The sequence below is a fragment of the Molothrus ater genome, chromosome Z (assembly GCF_012460135.2).
Source record: "Molothrus ater isolate BHLD 08-10-18 breed brown headed cowbird chromosome Z, BPBGC_Mater_1.1, whole genome shotgun sequence".
Classification (NCBI taxonomy): Eukaryota; Metazoa; Chordata; class Aves; order Passeriformes; family Icteridae; genus Molothrus; species Molothrus ater.
Genome location: NC_050511.2, coordinates 20,404,567 through 20,425,094, shown reverse-complemented (window position 1 = coordinate 20,425,094; position 20,528 = coordinate 20,404,567). Strand labels below are relative to the sequence as shown.

General features: G+C 45.1%; 1 protein-coding gene across 1 annotated transcript; it reads left to right on the top strand.

Annotated features, from left to right (window-relative positions):
- Nucleotides 1-1,116: 1,116 nt before the first annotated feature.
- HTR1A (5-hydroxytryptamine receptor 1A) lies at nucleotides 1,117-3,342 on the top strand. Its single transcript, XM_036404003.1, has one exon. It carries the CDS (start codon nucleotides 1,202-1,204, stop codon nucleotides 2,438-2,440), a length of 1,239 nt encoding a protein of 412 aa, XP_036259896.1. The 5' UTR covers nucleotides 1,117-1,201; the 3' UTR covers nucleotides 2,441-3,342.
- The last annotated feature ends 17,186 nt before the right edge of the window (nucleotides 3,343-20,528 follow it).

Sequence of the window (20,528 nt, the reverse complement as noted above, 5' to 3'; positions counted from 1 at the left end):
TTGAACTACAACCTACAACGTTTTTTGTTTTGGGATTTCTTTAGTAATTTTTACCACTTCTTTTTGCTGCTGTCGCCGCTGTTACTGTCGTGAGAGGACAGTCGTTTCTCGAGCGTGCTGTACCGCAATTCGCCCGTCGGAAGGGCCGGGGGGCAATGCTGCCGTCCTACGGGGAGCTGGGCGGGCGGGCCGGCAGCCGCTGGGCCGAGGGCACGAACCATCGCCAGCCGGGCTTCCATCGCTGCATCAGCGCTAATCAGCGGGAGCTGTACAGGGCCCGGGCTGTTCAGGCGTCCCTCCCGCGCTCCCGCTTCCCTGCGCCCGCTCCCCGGGCAGCCCGGCAGCTGGCGGCGGCGGCCGGGCAGGGCCGAGCCTCTCGGCCTGTCCTGCCTGTCCTGCCCGGCGGCGGCCGGCCGAGCCCCGGAGCCGCGCCCTGGGGCGGGCAGCGCCTGCCTGCAGGTGGCGATCGGCACCTCCAGCGCCGCCCGCTCGGCGCCGCCGGCCCGGGCAGCCCGGGGAGCGCTGCCCCCGCCGCCGCGGCGGTGCCCGCTCGCAGAACGCCCTGTGCCCTCCCTGCCCTGCCCTCCCCCAGAGCTGGTCCTGAGGGGTAGCCCAGAGCCACCGCTGCCGGGCGCGGAGCTGGGGAGCGATTTGTAAAGGGCGGAGGGTAGGAGGGCGAGTCGTAGAGAATTTATCTGCGGCGTCCCTGTAAACGGGAGGGGGCGAAGGGGAATGACATCTGCGCCCACCCGACGATGGCGACCCAGGGAGCCCACCGCGGAAAGGGAGGAGGGGAGGGGGACGGGGAGGGGCGAGAGTAAGGAGGGAGGGAGGGAGGGCAGGGAGAAGCTAGGGGAGCGCGGAGAGGCAGAGCAAGGGGGAGCAGCCCGGGTGAGCGGCGGAGCCAGGGGCAGAATCTGGGCAAGCGGCGGCAGGAGGGCCGCCCCCGCCGGCGGGGCTGCGCGCTGGGCAGGGGCGGCGGGGATGGGCGGGCGCGGGGCGGCTCCGCCAGCCGCCGTCCTCCGAGCTTCGGCCGCCTCCCGCCGCGCTATATAGGGGAGGGAGGGGTGGTGGAGCGGGGGGTGCCCGGCGTGGCGAAACCGCACGGGGCGCCGATGTCTCCTGCCAGGGGAGCGCACAAGTGACCGGCATCTCTTCCCATGTCTGTCTCCTGAAGCGACCCCCCCACCCCCCGCCCGGCATGGATGTGGCCAACAATACTACCTCCCCAGCGCGCTCCCCCGAGGGGACAAGCGGCCCCGGCCTCGCCGAGATGACCCTGGGCTACCAGGTGCTCACCTCCCTGCTCCTGGGCACGCTTATCCTGTGCGCGGTGAGTGGCAACGCCTGCGTGATCGCAGCCATCGCCCTGGAGCGCTCCCTGCAAACCGTGGCCAACTATTTGATCGGCTCGCTGGCCGTCACCGACCTCATGGTGTCCGTGCTGGTGCTGCCCATGGCGGCCCTCTACCAGGTGCTGAACAAGTGGACGCTGGGGCAGGTCACCTGCGACATCTTCATCTCGCTGGACGTGCTTTGCTGCACCTCGTCTATCCTGCACCTGTGCGCCATCGCTTTGGACAGGTACTGGGCTATCACGGACCCCATTGACTATGTTAACAAGCGAACTCCCCGGCGGGCGGCCGTGCTCATCAGCCTGACCTGGCTTATCGGCTTCTTGATATCCATCCCGCCCATGCTGGGCTGGAGGACGCCGGAGGACCGCTCGAACCCCGACGCCTGCACCATCAGCAAGGACCACGGGTACACCATCTACTCCACCTTCGGCGCCTTCTACATTCCGCTTCTTCTCATGCTGGTGCTCTACGGTCGCATCTTCAAGGCTGCACGCTTTAGGATCCGCAAGACAGTAAGGAAAGCAGAGAAGAAAAAAATCGCCGACACCTGCCTCACCCTCTCTCCGGCCACCGTGAAGAAAGGCAACGGGGAGCCCGGCAAGGGCTGGCGGCGGACAGTAGAGCCCAAGCCCGGCGCTTGTGTCAACGGCGCGGTGCGGCAGGGCCAGGACGGGACCGCCCTGGAGATCATCGAGGTCCAGCACTGCAACAGTTCCTCCAAGACTCACCTGCCGCTGCCCAGCGAGGCGTGCGGCTCCCCACCGCCGCCCTCTTTCGAGAGGCGCAACGAGAAGAACACGGAAGCCAAACGCAGAATGGCTCTGTCCCGGGAGAGGAAGACTGTCAAGACCCTGGGCATCATTATGGGCACCTTTATCCTCTGCTGGCTGCCGTTCTTCATCGTGGCCCTGGTCCTGCCCTTTTGTGACAGTAAGTGCTACATGCCCGAGTGGCTGGGGGCAGTCATCAACTGGCTGGGCTACTCCAACTCCCTTCTCAACCCCATTATCTATGCCTATTTCAACAAAGACTTCCAAAGTGCTTTTAAGAAAATTATCAAGTGCAAATTTTGCCGGCAGTGAAGCCCGCCACTCCGGGACGGGGCAATAGGATCCTGTTACTTCCACCCCCGCCTGCCCCGAGCCGCAGTGTGTCCCCTCCCAGCCCCTGCACAGCCCTCCCGAAGGGCGGGCGACTCCGGCATCCCCGCTCCGCGCAGCGCGCCCGAGTCCCTCGCTTTGCGCCCGCCTGACAAGCCCTGCGGGGCACGGCAGGGCTCGGCTGGGAACGACGGGGGACGCCCGGCCCGGGAGGGCTCCGCGGCCGCCCTCGTCTCTCCCGGCCTCCGCTGCCGGGCGCCGGCGCTCCCGCCTCCCTCCCACTCTCCATCATTCTGGGTAGACTTAAAGTTTGCAGGTCGTTGCTTGTGGTGGCTGTAAACCACAGTGTCTGCCCGAGTAGCATCGGTAAAACAAAACCACCCTATGCAGGAAACCGCCGTGTCGGGGATAATTCTTGGATTTACGAGGCGACGGCAGTGGACTACTGGGTCCGACCTCGGTCTGGGGTTGTGAGTATGGAGGCTTAAGGCGACTCCTCGAGTGGAGGAAGGGGCTTTGGGCGCGTTGCTTCCCTGTTTGTGAAACCCTCAAGTGGATGTTCTTGGGGGAAAACCGCCCGTGTTTAGTAATCTTGCAGAGTACTTACAGCAACGTCCCCGTCTGTTTTACGTGTGCCTGACAGCCCTCCTGGTATGCTAGGACCTGCCAGTTCACCGGGGTTCCCTTTGTTACAACACAGGGAAACTATGGTGGGACTTAAAACCCCAACCGCACGCCTCATTATATATGGAGATTTATGGGGATTAATTTTTTTAAATGCCTTGGACCGAGTGTTTCCCAGCAAGGAAAGGCTTGGCGCCGTGCGACTGTCCCTGAGTACGCCGCGCACGCAACGGCACAGGGAGTTTAAGCAGCCTGCGAAGTAGCGTTTCTTTCTTTTTTTTTTTTTTTCTCTTTTTTTTTTTTTTTTTCTTTTTTTCTTCCCTAAGCCGCTTGAAAGTTTCTCCTGAGACGTTGCGGTTGCTTTGGAGTCAGTCAGCAGCGGCACATTTTGCTCGGGAGGAAAAAAAAAAGAAAAAAAAGAAAAGAAAGAAAGAAAGAAAGAAAGAAAGAAAGAAAGAAAGAAAGAAAGAAAGACAAACAACAACAAAACGATCCAAACCTATCAACCAAAACATTGCCATGTGCTCCGTGGCAGTAGGGGAGGGGCCGAGAACATCAGCCAGCGGCAGTCGCAGGTGGGGAAAACAGCATCTCGCCGCAGACTGGGAAAGGACAGGCTCTTTCCTCCTCCGGGCGAGCCCTGCTGGGGGTAAGCACGACCTTCCAATGTGACAAGGTCTGAGAGCCACGGCCAGAAGCAGGCAGTGTCCCGAGGGTTCTCCTTGCTGACCTAGCCGGTCCCCAGGGCGGATCTGCAAGCCTCCGCCCGCAAAGAGTACCCCCTCTGCCGCTAGCCCAGCTGCCTGGCCCCGGGAAGCCCGGTGTACTTCCCCTTCCCCGCCTGCCCGGGGCTGGGGCAGGGCTGCGCTGCCCGCCGCAAAGCCCCCCTGCCCCTCCACTGCCCCTGCCTTTCCCTCCGGCTGCGGCCGGGAGCTGGGGTCGCCTTCGGCCCGGGGAGGAGGGAAAGGCGCCGGGCCGGACACCGGCACTGGGCCGGCTGCCGCTTACCCCTGCGACGGGTCGCCTGGAATGAATGCTTGACCAAATATATATATATATATATTTTTCCTGTTTATTTTTGTGTAATCTGTGTTGCTTGTAAGTAAAAGGGAATGTGAAACATGTGTGTCACGTGAATGTAAGTGTCCAGTAATTTCTGAACTTCAACCGCTTACATTAAACGAAAATTGTGCTTTTGACAGCCTCCGATATGTAGCTGGTTTTCTGAAAATCTTATTTGGCCTCATTTTCGCAATTATAGTGATCTTTGATCTTATCTCTTCTTTGATCACTCCTAACCACACGTGTCCTAGATGTTCTCTAAGTGTCGGAGTGTCAGAAGAGTTAGCCTAGAGCGATTAGGGAGACGAAACTTCTCCGGAGTACTCAGGTGCCCGGTGACTTTTGGGAGCACGGCGCTCCTCGGGTGGGTCTGGGCAGAGGCGGCGCCCCGGGGCAAGGAGCGGGGCAAGGAGCGCCCGTGAGCGCCGGCGGTGCGGGGAGATTGCTGCTGCTGTGCCCAGCGCAGGAGGGGCTTGCTCCTCTCAGGGAGTCCTTCCTTGAATCCTGCCAACTTCATGTTGGCTCCTCCACGTTTTGCCTTTTTCCAAATAATTTTTTTCTTCGTAAAGCTTCCTGTAAATTCCGCGGCAGCGCTCCCAGTTGGGATAGCGTGGCCGCCCCCCGGTCCCGCATGACAGACAGACAGACCGCGCGGGGTCCCCGCGGGGCTCGCTTCTGGCTGCGGGGCGGGATGGGACGGGACAGAGCTACCCGACTTCGCCGAGAGCCCCAGGACCTGGAAGCGGGGTACAGAGACGGGGCAACCAGAGGGGTGCCCCTTCCGAGCTCGCTATACCCACTTGGCCCGCCCGCGCTGCACGGCTGCGGATGGCGGGGTACCAGGGCACCCGTGCCGGGCCGTCTTGCCCCAGGCTCCTGCCTGGGAGTCCCGGAGCCTGGAAGCGCAGGGCTGGCCCCAGCCGGCGAGACGCGCCCTTTCCTTACCAGCTCTGCCCCTGCTTCCCCGCGCTGTCTCCGTCCGCTCCTTCCCAGGGCAGGGCTGGGGACGGGGCCGGCCCCGCCGGGACAGCGCGGGGCATCGCCGTCCCGGTGCCCGCCACCAGCAGCCTCTCACCTCGGCCCCCCTCCGGACCGTGGCATGGCCACACGGGCCGCGCCCCGGAGACTCCAGAGCCGGGGCGGCTTCGCAGCATTCCCCTCCTTCTTCCCTGCACCAGCCACGACGGAAGAACCAGCCCAGAACTCCGTGGGACTCAGTTTCTCTGAACAGTTCTACGTTCTCCCTCCTTCTGTTGCCTTCCCTCCCTTTTTTTTTTCTCCTTTGCAATAAAATTTATAATGTGGAGGAAGCGACCTGCTTTAAAATATAGAGCTTTTTGTTTCTGTATGTGATTTTCAAATTCTTTATTTAATTTCCACTCCAATTTAAGAAAAACCCAACCTAATCAAAACCCTAAAAACCAACCAACTTAGTGTTTTTAAAATTAAATCAATATTTGTGGTTAGTTGCAGTATTTTATTTGGTCCACTAACAAGCAACGTCCTTGTAGTTTAGACAGGTTAATTTCAGTTTTAAGGTCCTATGGAAGTTCAAGAAATGAACAAAGAAAAATCCAAATAGCAAGCAAAAAGATTTTATGTGTTAAACAGAGCATAGAAAACTGAGTTTTAACAACTTGAGTCAATTGTGAATATCAAAGATAAGTACAGATATAAAGGCTTTAACCTTATCCTCCTTCAAAATGCCTCTTTAGACTGTTGTAAAAAAAGAATAGGTTAACTCTAGGTTAACCTATAGGTTAACCTATAGAAAACCTATAACTCTAGGTTTTCTCTGCTCTTTGGCTCCAGTTGAGGCTGAATTTGGGACTGAATCACACATCTGACAAGAAGTGCTGGCAGAGCAATTGAAATATACTTACACTGGCCAACAGTATTTATGTTTGGGACTAGAGGGATGAGCACATAGGAATAAGAAAAAGACCTGTAGGCTTGAGGTGGTTTAATCCAAAGTGCAAAACAGATTTTGAGACCATAAAATTTCATCTGATTAAATAGAAATTTTCAACATAAAATTCTTGATATGCCTTTCTTTCCCCTCTCAGTCTCATCCTGACAGCAGCATGCTGTATGTCTGGTAAAAACAGCAAAACCCGTCAAACCAGTGTCCCTAAATACACTCATAGTTAAAAACCTGGTCTCTAGAATCTGCAGTTTCAAGCATTTTTTCAGGACAACACTGTGAATCTTGCACTAAAACACAGAGAGAAGTGATTCATCCCCAGAGATAAGAAACAATATGATGATGCAAGTGAATTTCTGCTTCATAGCTGCCCAGTTTTAACAGAGATTCTGTTTTAACAGTAGAGGTGACTATGACCCCTTTATTTGCAGCTGGAAAAAACCCCAAATGGCTATAATCTAGCATGCAAACAGTCCTGTTGGTGTTCTGCAAAATCTAGAAATGATCACGTCTCAGAGTTTTGGAAGCTACACTGTCTTCTGTACCTTTGGATCTCAGTCCAAGTCTCCCTGTTTGGGTATATGCTGCTATGAGCCTCACCTTACCTTGCTGCTCACAGCTGAGCTCGTGTTCTCTCCAGGTAACCAGTGTGACTTCGGGGTCAATTCCACAGCATGAAATACCTTCTGTTGGACTGGAAGCAAAAAGTTTTGGTGAATAATCCTCTCCACAGCAAGAATGTACTCTAAACTATATAACGTAATGGGGTAGTTTCTTGACTTGGGCAGTGAATGACAGAAGATTCACTTATCTCTCTTGACTAAAAAAATGCTCAAGCACAAAGAGAACTCTACTTACATGTGGCCACAAGTTCCATCTTGCAAATGTCTGTGCCAAGTTAGTTTGGCAGACGGTCAGTATTGTCCAGAAGAATGAAGATGAAGGATAGGAAACAAAAGGATTATAAAATATATTATAATTAATAAACCTGAAAAAAATTGGATAAGGCAACAAATAACCCAACCCAACTCAACCCAAACCCAGAACCCTCCACCCCACCCGCAAAAATCAGAGGCACGTGGCCATCCACATAGTTTCTGAATTTTTCACAGAACTGTTTAATATAGTGAGTTCTTTCTTAAAAAACCAAAATATTTCTTGCAAAGAAACAAACTTGAAGAAAGTGAAAAAGGTACAAGAGTCATATTGAAAATGCTAGCCAGCACAAGCAGAGGTCAGTATTTTCTCCTATTGTAATAATGTATTTATTTATTGTTTGTACCAAAAGGTGCTTGAAGCATCTTTTGCTATTAAGCAGAGTCAATATAATTGTTTCAAATTGACTTTCACATTTCAGAGCTATTTACTCCCACAGCTGAGCCATAGCTTATGTACACAGAGGAACAATGAGAATGATGTAAGATAAAGGTGCTGTCTGTGGCTTATTTTAACCTGTATCTTGTTCCTACCTCTTGGCATCCCCACTGTGCTTAGTTTGGTGGGCAGACGTAGGTCTAACGGATTCGGTACAGAATGCACTGAAGTGAGTATCATACAACACATGCTATACCATTTCAGGCATATCCTCACTACTGAATGCCATGTGTAATCCAATCTTTAGAGTGAAATCTGCTTGGTGAGGCAGAGTTGATTTGCAATCTAGTCTTTTTTTCAAGTTGCTCAGAGAGAAAATATCTTTTTTCAGTTTGATATCAAAATGCATGCCAAAAGATACATATATATATATATATACACACACAGATATATATATATACACAAAATATATGCAATGGTTGTCTGTTTGAACTGCTATAAGCATAAATTTTTAAACCAAAGTGAGTTGTGAAATATACAAGAAAGTTATTTCACTTTCAAGTTGTGAAAGCTATTAAAATTTACATGTAAATATTGCGTCTTTGGAGTCAAGATCTTGGTTGACAATTTTTGGTTGGCCTTTGGAAGAATGTTCCAGATGAAGTGAAGGTGGTTTGGATGTTAAGACACCCAAACCAATCAAAACAGCACCTGGACCGCACTCAGAGGTGCTGCCTGTAGTCAAGTTTGGCTGGTTGCCTTTAACGAGACCAGTCTCAGGCAGAGATTGTGGCATAGTCACGTCTTACACAGACAAAATACTTGGCTGGGTGTTGCCTTCAAATTGACGGCATTCAGTTGCCATAATCTTCTGTTGCCATCACCTCTTTGCCTCTCTACCCAGAAGTGGTGAAAACATGGGCAAAATGTAGGTAAAAACCCTGGAGGAGAGCTGCTAGTGATAGTCCTTGGGGCTTTGGAGGAGATTTTTTAAAATTTCTGTGTCCACAAGGCAAGAAAGAAGCAGTCAGACAGTGAAAGCATTCAGGACAGAGAATCAGCTCAGCTTGTTTTCTTGGAGGAGACTTGGTACTGGAATATATTTTCAGAAACTTATGCTCTTGAAATGAAGACAGCTGCTGTCTCACATTGGGCAGATGATTACAAACCTCAGCGCAGGTCAGCACTGAGCCAAAGAGGGTCTGATCGGGTCAAAGTGTCCATTGAAAATTGCCCTGAGCACATTTTGCTCTTTGTCTTTTCTGTACCCAGTGCTAAGAGCCACTGCTAGCTTTGTGCAGGCCAGTAGCTCTTTTCCATCTGCCTTTGAATGCTTATCTATTGTCTATCTCCCAAGAAACAACAACAACAACAAAACAAAAAGGTCAGGAAATTCCTTGGATCAAGTCTTTCCATTGAAAAATACTATTGACTTCAGAAGAATTGCGGAAGACATGAATTCCACTTATTATTTCTTGACCCAGCTGATATGCTACCTTATTGTAGCATATCATAGTTAAGTGCACACGGATTTAATCAAAATTCCATAGTGGTCAAAGAGGCAATTTCCCCCACTATACTTCAGTTACAGACAATTTTGTCTGTAAACAAAAAAATACAGAAAATTCTTGAGCTAGTTGCCTGAAAATGTAATTTTCAGTAGCCCTCAGGATTTATTCCCCCATTTCCCATTCACAAGTCAATTTCTCAAAATTGCTGAATTAAAAGTTTTCTAGATTTTCAACTGACTACCATTAAATTGCTGTGAGATCTGCCTTTGAAGCCCCATTATCATTTGCAGTTCCATAGAATTTTTAAAAAAAATCAGATTTTCACAGATTTCTAGCCTGGCTTGACCAAGGGAGACCAAAGGGACCAATAATTCTTTCTCTCTCTCTTTCTCTCCATCAACCCCCTTACTATTAGTAAAACAAGTGGCTTTGTTAGAAGCAATAGGCAAAACAATTCTTTGTGATGGATTTCAAGAAAATGTATGTGGAATGTTTTTGAGTATATTACAAACTTTCACAGTGTCACAACAGAATGTGATTTGCTAAAAAAGGTTACTGTAGCAATAAAAAAAAAAAGAATATTTGAGGTATTGAAATGAAAGACAGGTAACATCTAGTCTTAGGTAGATTTAATCTTCTCCTTTATGAGACATGCAATGGAGAAAAATATTTCAAGCAATACAAAGTATCAGCCATGTTTAGTGACTTGTAACACAGTTTGTGTCCTATAACACATTGTTAATATTGAAATTATTAAAATTGTTAATATTATGAAATTATGCAAAAATAGCCACAGAAAACTGCATTACTACCACAAAAAGAGATTTGCATATCTGAATATGTAATTTGACAATATTTATGAAGAAATACATGAATAACAAATAGATAAATTACATGTGAAATGAGAAAATGTTTCCTATTTACTTGCAATATCCAAATCAGTCTAGTGGTGCCCTAGGAACTTTATTGAGCTGCTGAAGACAAGGGTGATAACCTGCTAAGAGAGAAAAGTAGCAGTGGGTTATGAAGTAATCATAAATGCACCTGCATGGCAACAAGCTGAGATCTTCAGCAACCTTCTGAGGCATCACATAGACTGCATTTATTTTTCTCTAATACCTAAAGTTCAAGTCATGAGTAGCATCTTTGATTTGAAAGTATTTTAATTTTCAGCATCTGTATTTTCCTAAAAAAGGAGAAAAAAAGGATAGTGATACATATCTTGGAAGAAGAAATAATTACATTTAGTTCAAAGAACTTCCTACAGATTTTGACAAAATAGAAAGACCAGAAAAAGGGGATGTTTTTTCATTCATTATTCAATCAACTTTTACTGCTGTGTTTCAACAAGTATGGATGGTTACAATAAGCATTCTCCTTGAGTGAAAAGCTTATTTTTATCGAGCAATTGAATTTTTTCTTTCATTTCCTGGGTGGATTTTAGGGCTTATGGTATGCATAAGATAAGTAGCAGTAATAGTTAAGTGAAATAACGTAACACAGAGTAGATTACAATAGACAGCAAAATAATTCACACATATAAATTCCAGCAGTCTTTACAGACAATGTAAAGATTTGCATATTTTTTCCTTTTCTTGTTTTTGTGTAATATACTTGTAGAATTTTACCAATTTGGTCTTGTAACACAAAGTAGCCTGGTAAATCTACAGCTTTAGAGCCAAATACTATGATTATTATTCTGAAAGGCTACTGGGCTTTGGCACCACAACTTCTGAATAGGGGCAGTAGCTGCTGTAATGAAAAATTTTCAGTAGGACTGTAGAGTCTATCCATACCACATATTGCACATTTTCTGGAATTCATTCCAAAGGGAAGTGCACACAAAGTACCAGCCTCTCCAAATGAGGTAATCTTGCCTTTGTTGCATTCAAACCCCAAAGAATTGAGCAGTTTGCGTGTGAAACCGAGCTCCTTGGATTCCTCCCGGAGTGTCAAGCAGGGAGTGCAGCTCATCCTGCTCTTGGTCCATACATCCTCAGCCAGGCAGTCCCGCCCTTGAGGGCACAGCACTGACAGCGTCAGAGCCGGCTGCCATCGTCCTTCAAGGTACATCCTAATCATAACCAGAAAGCAAGAGCTACTCAGGTATGACAACTGAAGTACCCCGACACAAATACTGCAAAGCTCAGTATTAGGGTCCACTTACCCTTTGCTTTTGAGTAAAAGATGAAAGGACAAAACAAAATCTTTCTCCTTCCTTGCTACTTCATCCTCCTGTTCCTGAAGAAGCAGGTTAGAAAGCAAAAAGGGATCATGTCCGAGGAAACCTAAATTCAGAGTCTAGAAGCAGCTACTTCTATTGTATATTGAAATTGCAATTTGATATTTTAAAAAATTTATTTAATTCAGATTTAAAAAATTATTTTACCTTAAAAGAAAGTTAGCTCTAGTTTAACAAGATCAGATCCAGACAGGGTGGTGATTGGTCAAAGGTTGGACTCAATGGACTTGGAGGTTTTTTCCCACCTGAATGATTCTGTGATTCTGTAATTGAGCTATTACTTTGTGGTAACACTTTAGACCCCTGTTGGTGAAGGCGATTTGACTGTTCTGTGGGACTGCTTAGAAGCTCATCAGGAGACAGTCAGAAGGGCAAGAGATAGGCAGCAGATCCAGAAGGAAATGAGTTTTGGCTTGAACTTGCCTGGAAACCTAAAAGACTGATAAAAAGAGTGCTGTTCCCCAAGCTTGAAGATATTCTTGTGATTGGAATCACAAGGCACAGCAAACAAGACATATTTAATCCTTTGATGTCAGTAATGGTCAGGACAGTCCATACAGCCTTCTCCTTTTCTATTTCACCACAAAACAAAAAATTTGAGAGGAATCTAATTTTTTTTTTCAGTGTGTACAAGAAAAGAATGCAGAAGCATTATTAACAATTAATCCCTGTCCTCAACCAGACATAAGTAATTTATAAAATAGATTAATAAAAAAATGTATTGCAGCAGGATGAAATTCAAATGTTGAACAACCCAGGGATATAGTCAATCTCTGGAAGAAGGAATAAATTGCATGCAGCACTAATGTCAAATGAAGAAAGCATCAGTTATCAGACACATCATTCATGCTGGCATTTTAAAAAGTCAGATAAAATTGGATTTTTTATACATTTTGGCAATGTTCTTATACTATTGGTTTTATATGTTAAGGATATAATTTAATAAAAATTTTGAAATTAATAATAGTGTGTATGAAACAGGTCTCAATAGTGATGCCTGAGGCAAAATTCCCATGTCTCAGGATATATACAATTTTGTAAACAAGAATTTTTGGTCCGGGAATCTTGGGGGGGCAGATGGACCAGTATACTCTGGGAAAAAAGTACCAAATTCTTTCCTCAGAGCAAAACTTTTCATCTTAACATTCATGGCCATCATGAGTGGCAGAAAGTGGAAGGAAGGAAGGAAGGAAGGAAGGAAGGAAGGAAGGAAGGAAGGAAGGAAGGAAGGAAGGAAGGAAGGAAGGAAGGAAGGAAGGAAGGAAGGAAGGAAGGAAGGAAGGAAGGAAGGAAGGAAGGAAGGAAGGAAGGAAGGAAGGAAGGAAGGAAGGAAGGAAGGAAGGAAGGAAGGAAGGAAGGAAGGAAGGAAGGAAGGAAGGAAGGAAGGAAGGAAGGAAGGAAGGAAGGAAGGAAGGAAGGAAGGAAGGAAGGAAGGAAGGAAGGAAGGCTTCTCCTGTTCTGCTGCTAAATATAAGGAAACTAATAATTCAGACTAAATACTCAGTCCAATCAAGAGAGAGTCACACAGTTTAGCTAAGTGTCAATTAAAGACCAGCAGCTGGGCTATCTGCCCACCAGGAGCCAGCGACTCTTCAGGTTTCTCTCTTTCTACTTGTCAATCTCATCCTTTGTAACCTCAGTTTTACACAGCTATTTCTACCAACACACATGGACCATACCTCAATCACCATGTTGGTAAAAAGCGAACATTGTAAAAAAAAATTAAAAAAAAAAAAGAAGTATGCATTTCACCTTACTGTGTATGACAATTTTTAGAGTTGTTTTGTTTCAGTTTTTCATGACTGTGCTATTCTGCAGCTTGGAATTCATCCCTTAGGAGATGAAAGATTTTTATCTGGAGCAAGATCCAGCAAGTATTTTCACAGAATAATAGAATCTCAGAATTGTTTGGGTTGGAATGGGCCTTTAAAGGTCAAATAGTCCTACACTCCTGCCATGGGTAGGGACAGTTTCACCTAAATCACTTTGTTCAGAGCTCCTTTGAACCTGATCTTGAATGAGCTCCAGGGCTGGGGTATCTATCACCTCTCTGGGCAACCTGCTCCAGTGTTTCAGAATCACAGAATAACAGAATTAAGTAGGTTGGAAAAGACTTTTGAGATCATCAACTTATGACTGAGCAGCACCTCATCAACAAGACCATGGTAGCGAGTGACATGTCCAGTCTTTTTTTAAACACCTCCAGGGATGGTGACACCACCACCTCGCTGGGTAGACAGCTACAGTGCCCAATCACTCTTTCAGTGAAGAATTTTTTTCTGGTGTCTAGCCTTAACTTCCCCGGGCTCAGCTTAAGGCTGTGGCTTCTCATTCTGTCACTGGTTGTCTGGGAGAAGACTGACTCCCACATGACTGCACCCTCCTTTCAGGCAGGTGTAGGCAGTCATAAAGTCTCCCCTGAGCCTCCTTTTCTCCAGGATAAACAATCCCAGCTCCCTCAGCTGCTCCTCATTGGACTTGCGCTCCAGACCCTTCACCAGCCTTGCTGCCCTTCACTGGACATGCTCCAGCACCTCAACATTCTCCCTATAAACTGAGGGGCCCAGAACTGGACACAGCATTCAAGGTGTGGCCTCAGCAGTGCCCAGCACAGGGGGACAATCCCTGCCCTGGCCCTGCTGGCCACAGCATTGCTGATCCAGGCCAGGATGCCATTGGCCTTCTTGGCCACCTGGGCACAGCCTGGCTCATGTTCAGCCACTGTCACCAGCACCCCCAGATCCCTTTCTGCCTGGCCCCTGTCCGGTCACTCTGTCCCCAGCCTGTAGCACTGCAGGCAATTGCTGTGGCCAAAGTGCAGGACCTGGCACTTGGTCTTGCTAAACCTCAGATTGCTGGGCTCAGCCCATCTATCCAGCCTGTCCATGTCTCCCTGCAGAGCCCTCCTACCCTCCAGCAGATCAACACTCACACCCAGCTTGGTGTCCTCTGCTAATTTGCTGTGGTAGACTCAATCCCTTCACCCCGATAATGAATGAAGATGTTAAACAGAACTGGTTTCACCACCCTAATTGCAAAAAATTTCTTCCTTGTATCTAATCTGAACCTGATCCCTTTTATTTTAAAACCATTATCCCTCATTCCATTGTAAGAGACCCTATTAAACTGTCCCCATCTTTCTTATGAGCCCCATCAAGTATTGAAAATTCCACGCAAAAGTCTCCCCAGAGCCTTCTCTTCACCAGGCTGAACAACCCCAACTCTCTCTTCACTGGAGACATACTCTGTCCCTCTGATCATCTTTCTGGTTCTCCTCCAGACCCACTGTAACAGATCAATATGTTTCCTGTGCTAAGAACTCCAGAGCTGGATGCAGTGCTCCAGCTGGCGTTTCACCAGCACAGAGCAGAGGGACAGAATCCCCTCCCTCACCTTGCTGGCCATGCTGCTTTGGATGCAGCCCAGGACATGTTTGGCTCTCTGGGTTGTGTGTGACTGTCACCAGGTCATGTGACAGTCTTTAAACAACCAGCTCCACCAAGTCCTTCCTGGCTGGGCTGGTCTCAATCCCCCCACCTCCTAGCCTGTAATGATACTGGGGCTTGCTCCAACCCACATGGTTGGAGGACCATGCTTGGCCAAGGACCTTGCAGTCAGCCTTGTTTAACCGCCTGATGTTCATATATTCTTACTTCTTGATGGCTCAGGACAGCCTCCATCACTCTGGATGGCATCCTATTCCTCAGGCTTGTCATCAGCATCACTCAGCTTGGTGTCATGTAAAAACTTGAAGAATGAAGTCTTATGACTGCAAGACTTGGCAGACAAGCAGTCAGACCACATTAACTCAAATGGGGTCAATATAAGGCTGACCAAACTGCCTGGCTATCTGTATGCCAGCAGATGCAGACTCTGATGGAGGAGCTACGTCTCCAGCTTTGTAGAGTTATATTTTAGTACAAAATGGCTGCATCTGTAAGCTGTACAACTCAGAAGGTGATTCTAAGGGAGGTGTCTGAAAAAAAAAGAACCAAAGAGAAATGTTTTTCCACCTACAATGGCAGCTGAATACAGAGCTCTTTAGGTAGTATTTTATCATTTGTTTGCCCTCGAAGTCAAGGCACCATATGCAAATAGCTCATTCACATTGCTCAATCCAGATTTACTCTGATGTCGGTGAGCTGCATAATTTAAAGGTTTAACATTAATTTGAACCTCCATAGTCCTCGCTTTTAATTTTTGGTAAGGCTGTTTACAGTTTGTTGAAATTGCTTTTCATGGGGTTTGCAGTGCCATGCAACAAGCTTTTTGCAAACATTGCAAAAAGGAGTTTTTTGCAAACTTTACATTGTTGTATGCAGCTGGTAGATGGCCCAACAGTAATTCCTACAGGAATGCTTTGTCAAGTCTGGGCTAGACAGTGGTGTGTCAAAAGCACCCTCCTACACAAACCTAAGAGAGGTCAGTTAAAATCAGCTACTACAATGAAAGCTGGTTAGGGCCCAGATCTTTTCACACATTACTACTAGCAGACTTGAGGGGAGAGGTTGTTTCTAGAGCATGAAGGTATGGAAAATGGACTTTTGCAGTACTTCTTTCCTTATACACTTTCATACAGCACTTGAAGTGGAGACATGAATTTTTGAGAAGCAAAGCTGAAATGGTTAGTGTGAACAAATTACGAAGAATTTTTCAGTTCTTTTTGTTCTGTTCACAAGCTATTAATGAGTATACTTTATTCTGACTTAACACCCACCTCTCCCTGCTGCTGCTTTGCCACTGGCTTTGGAAATGTCACATTGAGTTGTTTTTTTCTATATGTTTGGCATGTGGATATTTACAAACAGTGACATTGCTCATCTTCCCTTCTTACCTGTGGGTGCAGCTGATTGCCAGTGTCACTTAAGCATAGACTCTGCTTCAGCATAGAAGAGATTCTCTGTAACAATAGCAGAGGGGTGGCAGCAGTAGTTTGGTCATTGTGGATGGTACAAACCTTCTCTGAATATTCTTAATATTCTTATTAACAAGATCTTATTAGCAATATTAAAAAAACGTAAATGAGAAAAGGCAGTGAAACTTTCTCCTACTCTTAGTTTTTTTTCACAATACAGTTCAAGTACATTCTGAGTGTGCCCAACCACTCCATCCCTTTCTGTTGGTGTTGCTGAAGGCTTTTCAGCCAGCCCAAATAAACTGTGCCATAATGAGGGCAGACCAGTCCAGAGAACAAGTAAATTCAGCAGCTCTTTATTTAGCAGTCTGCCATTTAATGCATGACTCTCACCCCAACACTGAGCCCTTGTGGCAGGTTTGGTGCAGTAAGGACTGAACAGAACAAGCACTTCATCATACCTGGTCAGAGTTACTCTTTGTCTGTGTGTTTGTGCTGCTCACCTTGAGTCTATGATACCTACTGGAACTCCACAGCTTTTTGCAATCAAAGGACAACCTAAATCACCTGAGATTTATACTCTTACTACTTTGAAAAAAATCCACATACTCTTTTTCCACTGGTCACACAATATTGTTAATTTTCAACCAAACATAAGCTGGCTTACTTTCAATGTTTGTTACTTTTCATCTTATCCAATTTTTTTCCTATCCTATTCATAGGGAGGTTTATGTGTTTTCATAACATTTTACAGTTAGAGCATTTCAGAATTCATGGCCCACTAGTGATTCACTGTACACAGATTGATAAATTGTGGGGGGTTTTGCTGGTTGTGGCTTTTGGTTGGTGGAGTTTTTTTGTTTGCTTGGGGTTTTTTTTAGTTGTTTTTGGTTATAGGTTTTTTTGGTGTTTTGTTTTGTTTGTTTGGTTTTTTTTTTCTTTTGGTGCCCTTATGAATGTATTACTTTGGCTTTCAGAAACATGTGGCCATCAGGATTAATTATTAAAATGTAATAGGATCCAATCTCTGTGTAGATTTCTGAATACAGAATATGGAGTTTTTTAACTTGTTTCTCCTGAATGAATTCAACTGCTTTCTGCCATAAGGATTAGCTGGCAAAATGAAGCAATTCCTCTTATGCAAAAGAAAGTGTGGAACAAATAGGAAAACCAGAAGCATTTAATATAGGAGAAAAAACTCATATAGCAATATAGTTATAGTCTCTGATGTTAGAGGAGATGATTGTTGACTTAAAGACAATAAATCTTATTTAATGATGCCGGGTTATGTACAGTATGGAAGCTTACTCACTTTGCATGGTACAAACATAATTGGCTATCTTCAGGGACAAATCTGACATAGCCAGTGCAAAGCAAGTAATTCTCACAGTGCAGTATGTGGTGCTGACATGAACAAACACACTAGCTTCATACACTGCATCTGCTGTAAGATTGGTGACCAAAGTGATTCATGATTGTTAAAGAATTGCTGAAGGAAAATGACCTTTTTTCACCTTCTTTTTTACCTATTTCCATTTCAGAAGAACTTTGTGCAAAGACAGCAGTGCCTGGACTTGCTGTGTGTGACCCAAGGCATCTGCTGCCTGCCCCCCAGCAACTGGTGATCCTTTTTGCAGCTGCTTGGGTCAGAGGATGGACTTTTTTTTGGAAAGGCAGGTGGCCTTGGGAAGATCAAGGATTTTACCCAGCTTTCAACTGTTACATTGATATGCATTGCTGTAAGTCAAAAAACATGAGAAAACAATATTAGAAATGTTGCAAACAGATTTAGAGATATTTATCTTGTCTTGGGTTTGGGTGGTTTATTCTCATACAATTTTGTTTTTAAATAGAAACAAAAAAGTGAGTAGATATTGTCCAGAGGAGTTAGACTTTCCTGTAGCTGATTGTAGCTTTCTGGACCTGAATGCTCTGGCCATTGCTGTAAGCCACATTAACCTGCTTGAACCAAAACATCACTGTAAATGGCTATTTACATCAACATCTGTTGTTTAGTCCTGCTAGCATTTTTATGTTTAGGTACCTCATACAATATAAAAAAATCAGCAAATCATGCATGAGTTCAGTGGCAGAACTAGGAACTTTTTCCCAGGCTTTGTGGCCCAGAAATTGAACAAATTTTCCATTTGAGGCTTTGTACCATAATTTCTCAGAGTGTACACTGAAAATATGGCTTATGGAAGTGAAGCAAAGATCTGATATCTACATATCTGATATTTAAAAAAGATAAAGAATTCTTTTTAAAATCTCCTATGTCGAATGCTTTTATTTACATTTAGTACTACTTGTCTCTTTTCAATATTTTCAATGGAAGAATTAAGCTCATTCTTTTATTCCTTTGCTGCTTCTTTTTATCTTGCCCAAATCCATAAGAGGTCTGTTTCTTGGATGCAGGCCAACAGACCAAGTAAAGAGAAGTGTCACAAAGCATTTAACAGGAGCTGCCTGACATAACCCCTGACAAATGCAGGCACATGTTTGCTCTCCAACTGGGCATTATTTGCACAGCCCAACATGAATGTATTTTAATTTATACTCTATTCACAGAATCACAGAATGGGTCAGGCTGGAAGGGACCACAGTGGCTCATTTGGTCCAGCCTCCCTGCTCAAGCAGGGTAATCAGAGAGCACATGGCACAGGACTGCACCCAGACAGCTCCTGAACATCTCCAGTGAGGGAAGACTCCACACCCTCTCTGGGCAATATGCTCCACAGCACAGTCACCTGCACAGTAAAGAAGTTCTTCCTCATGCTCAGGTGGAAATTTCTGTGCTCCAGTTTTTGCCTGTTGCCTCACAAGATGATCTCATACACTTGCCTCCTCACTTTAACCAGCAATCTGGACTACATCAGTTACAAGTTTTAGTAGAAAGAGAAACTTTTGAACCACGCAGTAAATTTTAGCTATATTTTGGATATAAGTATCCAACAGATTGCTAACTATTTTTCTTTCCAAAATCTAAGGTTAGCTTCCTCCACCTTGTCCCAGTGAATCTATAAAAATTATTGATTATACAAAAAGGGATTGAAAATTCTCTCTGGATAAACAGTTTTAATGCTATGGCAGCATGTTCTGTGCTAGGTTTGGCAAGCCAGCTATAAAGCATAATTGTACCTGTAGGAGTGGGATTAGATAGAAGAAAATCTTAATTTAGGCTAGTGGATTTCTTTTGTTTATCTATGAAGAAGAGGAGGAGGACATGTATATTATTAAATGGCCATAACTGACACCTCCAGTTATATATAGCTTAAAAACCTATGGGTGCTTTAGTCACTTAGAAAAAAATCTCAGCAATAGATGGATAATGAATCACATAATAGTTGTGAATACTTAGGTAATTTTGGTTTTGTTTTGAAAGGCTGAAATCAAAGAGGGAAAAATTATGCCAAAAGTAAAAAAAGAGGCACTTTATGTTTAGTGAAAATCTTATAAGGACAATTTATGGTTAACAACCTAGAAGATTAAGAACATAATACAGTAGCTTTTGAGGTAAGGCTGAAAAAGTTAAGCAGAATAATGATTCATGACCTCATTCTTCCTTTTTAAACTCAGTTTCTTAGCAATCTACACCATGTTGCAGAAATAGCATACCCAAACCCTTTATTTGCTGACAAAAATGAAGACTCTCTGAGAAAATTCAGAGAGGATGTGGAGTTTTGGTGCCTCTTGAATACTGGGTAGCAAATCATGAAGGAAAGGACTTTAAATTAATTGGAGGGTGAACAAGAGCAATTTTTTTAGATAGAAATATGTTAAGAAAGAAAAAAATATCAACAGATCTTCTTATAAATTATTCCACTAAGTGAGATCTTTCCAGAGGAAAAGGGGTTGAAGAGGAAGGGACATTTGGAAAGTTCTGTCTGCCATAAGTGGTTCACTTTTGATGAGTGTATACATTTCTGAAGCCTAGGCTCAGTTGTGAGCTAGCTGAGAGCAAATAGGTGGGACATTCAAGATGATTCAATTAAATTAATTTCAAACCATGACTGAAAAAGAAACAAGTACAAATGCTAAAATTGCTATAATGGTTTTTAACCTTTCAAATATATATTTCAATTTTTCATTTAAATAATATAAACTTTTTTTTTGTAAAATAATCCTCCTGAACACTATAATTTCTTACAATTTATATGCAATTTGATATCTATGAAGTAATCAAAATATTTTGCCTTTAAAATTAATCAACTTATTCTACAAGGAAAATTACATATATTAACTATGCAATTCCAGTCAATCCATCTTTCAAGATTTTAGATTGGAAACCATACTTCCTTATCATCTCAATCATGCAGCATAGGAGGAAAGTGTGCTGTATTTTCTTCCCTCAGCTCCTAATAAGTTCTCAATTTTAAATGACCCAGCTCTTAAAATGAACTTTAAAACAAATAAAATCTGCTTTGAATTTGTAGAACTAGACATTAATGTCCTCAAAAGCTTAGGATTTAGCACTTCAACAACCCGTGGCTGTAGATTGTTTGTGAGAAATTTCCATCAGTCTAGTAAGATTGAATTCT

Bases quoted from the DNA above. Each gene is read 5' to 3' on its own strand.
- HTR1A (XM_036404003.1), top strand. From the start codon at position 1,202: ATGGATGTGGCCAACAATACTACCTCCCCAGCGCGCTCCCCCGAGGGG.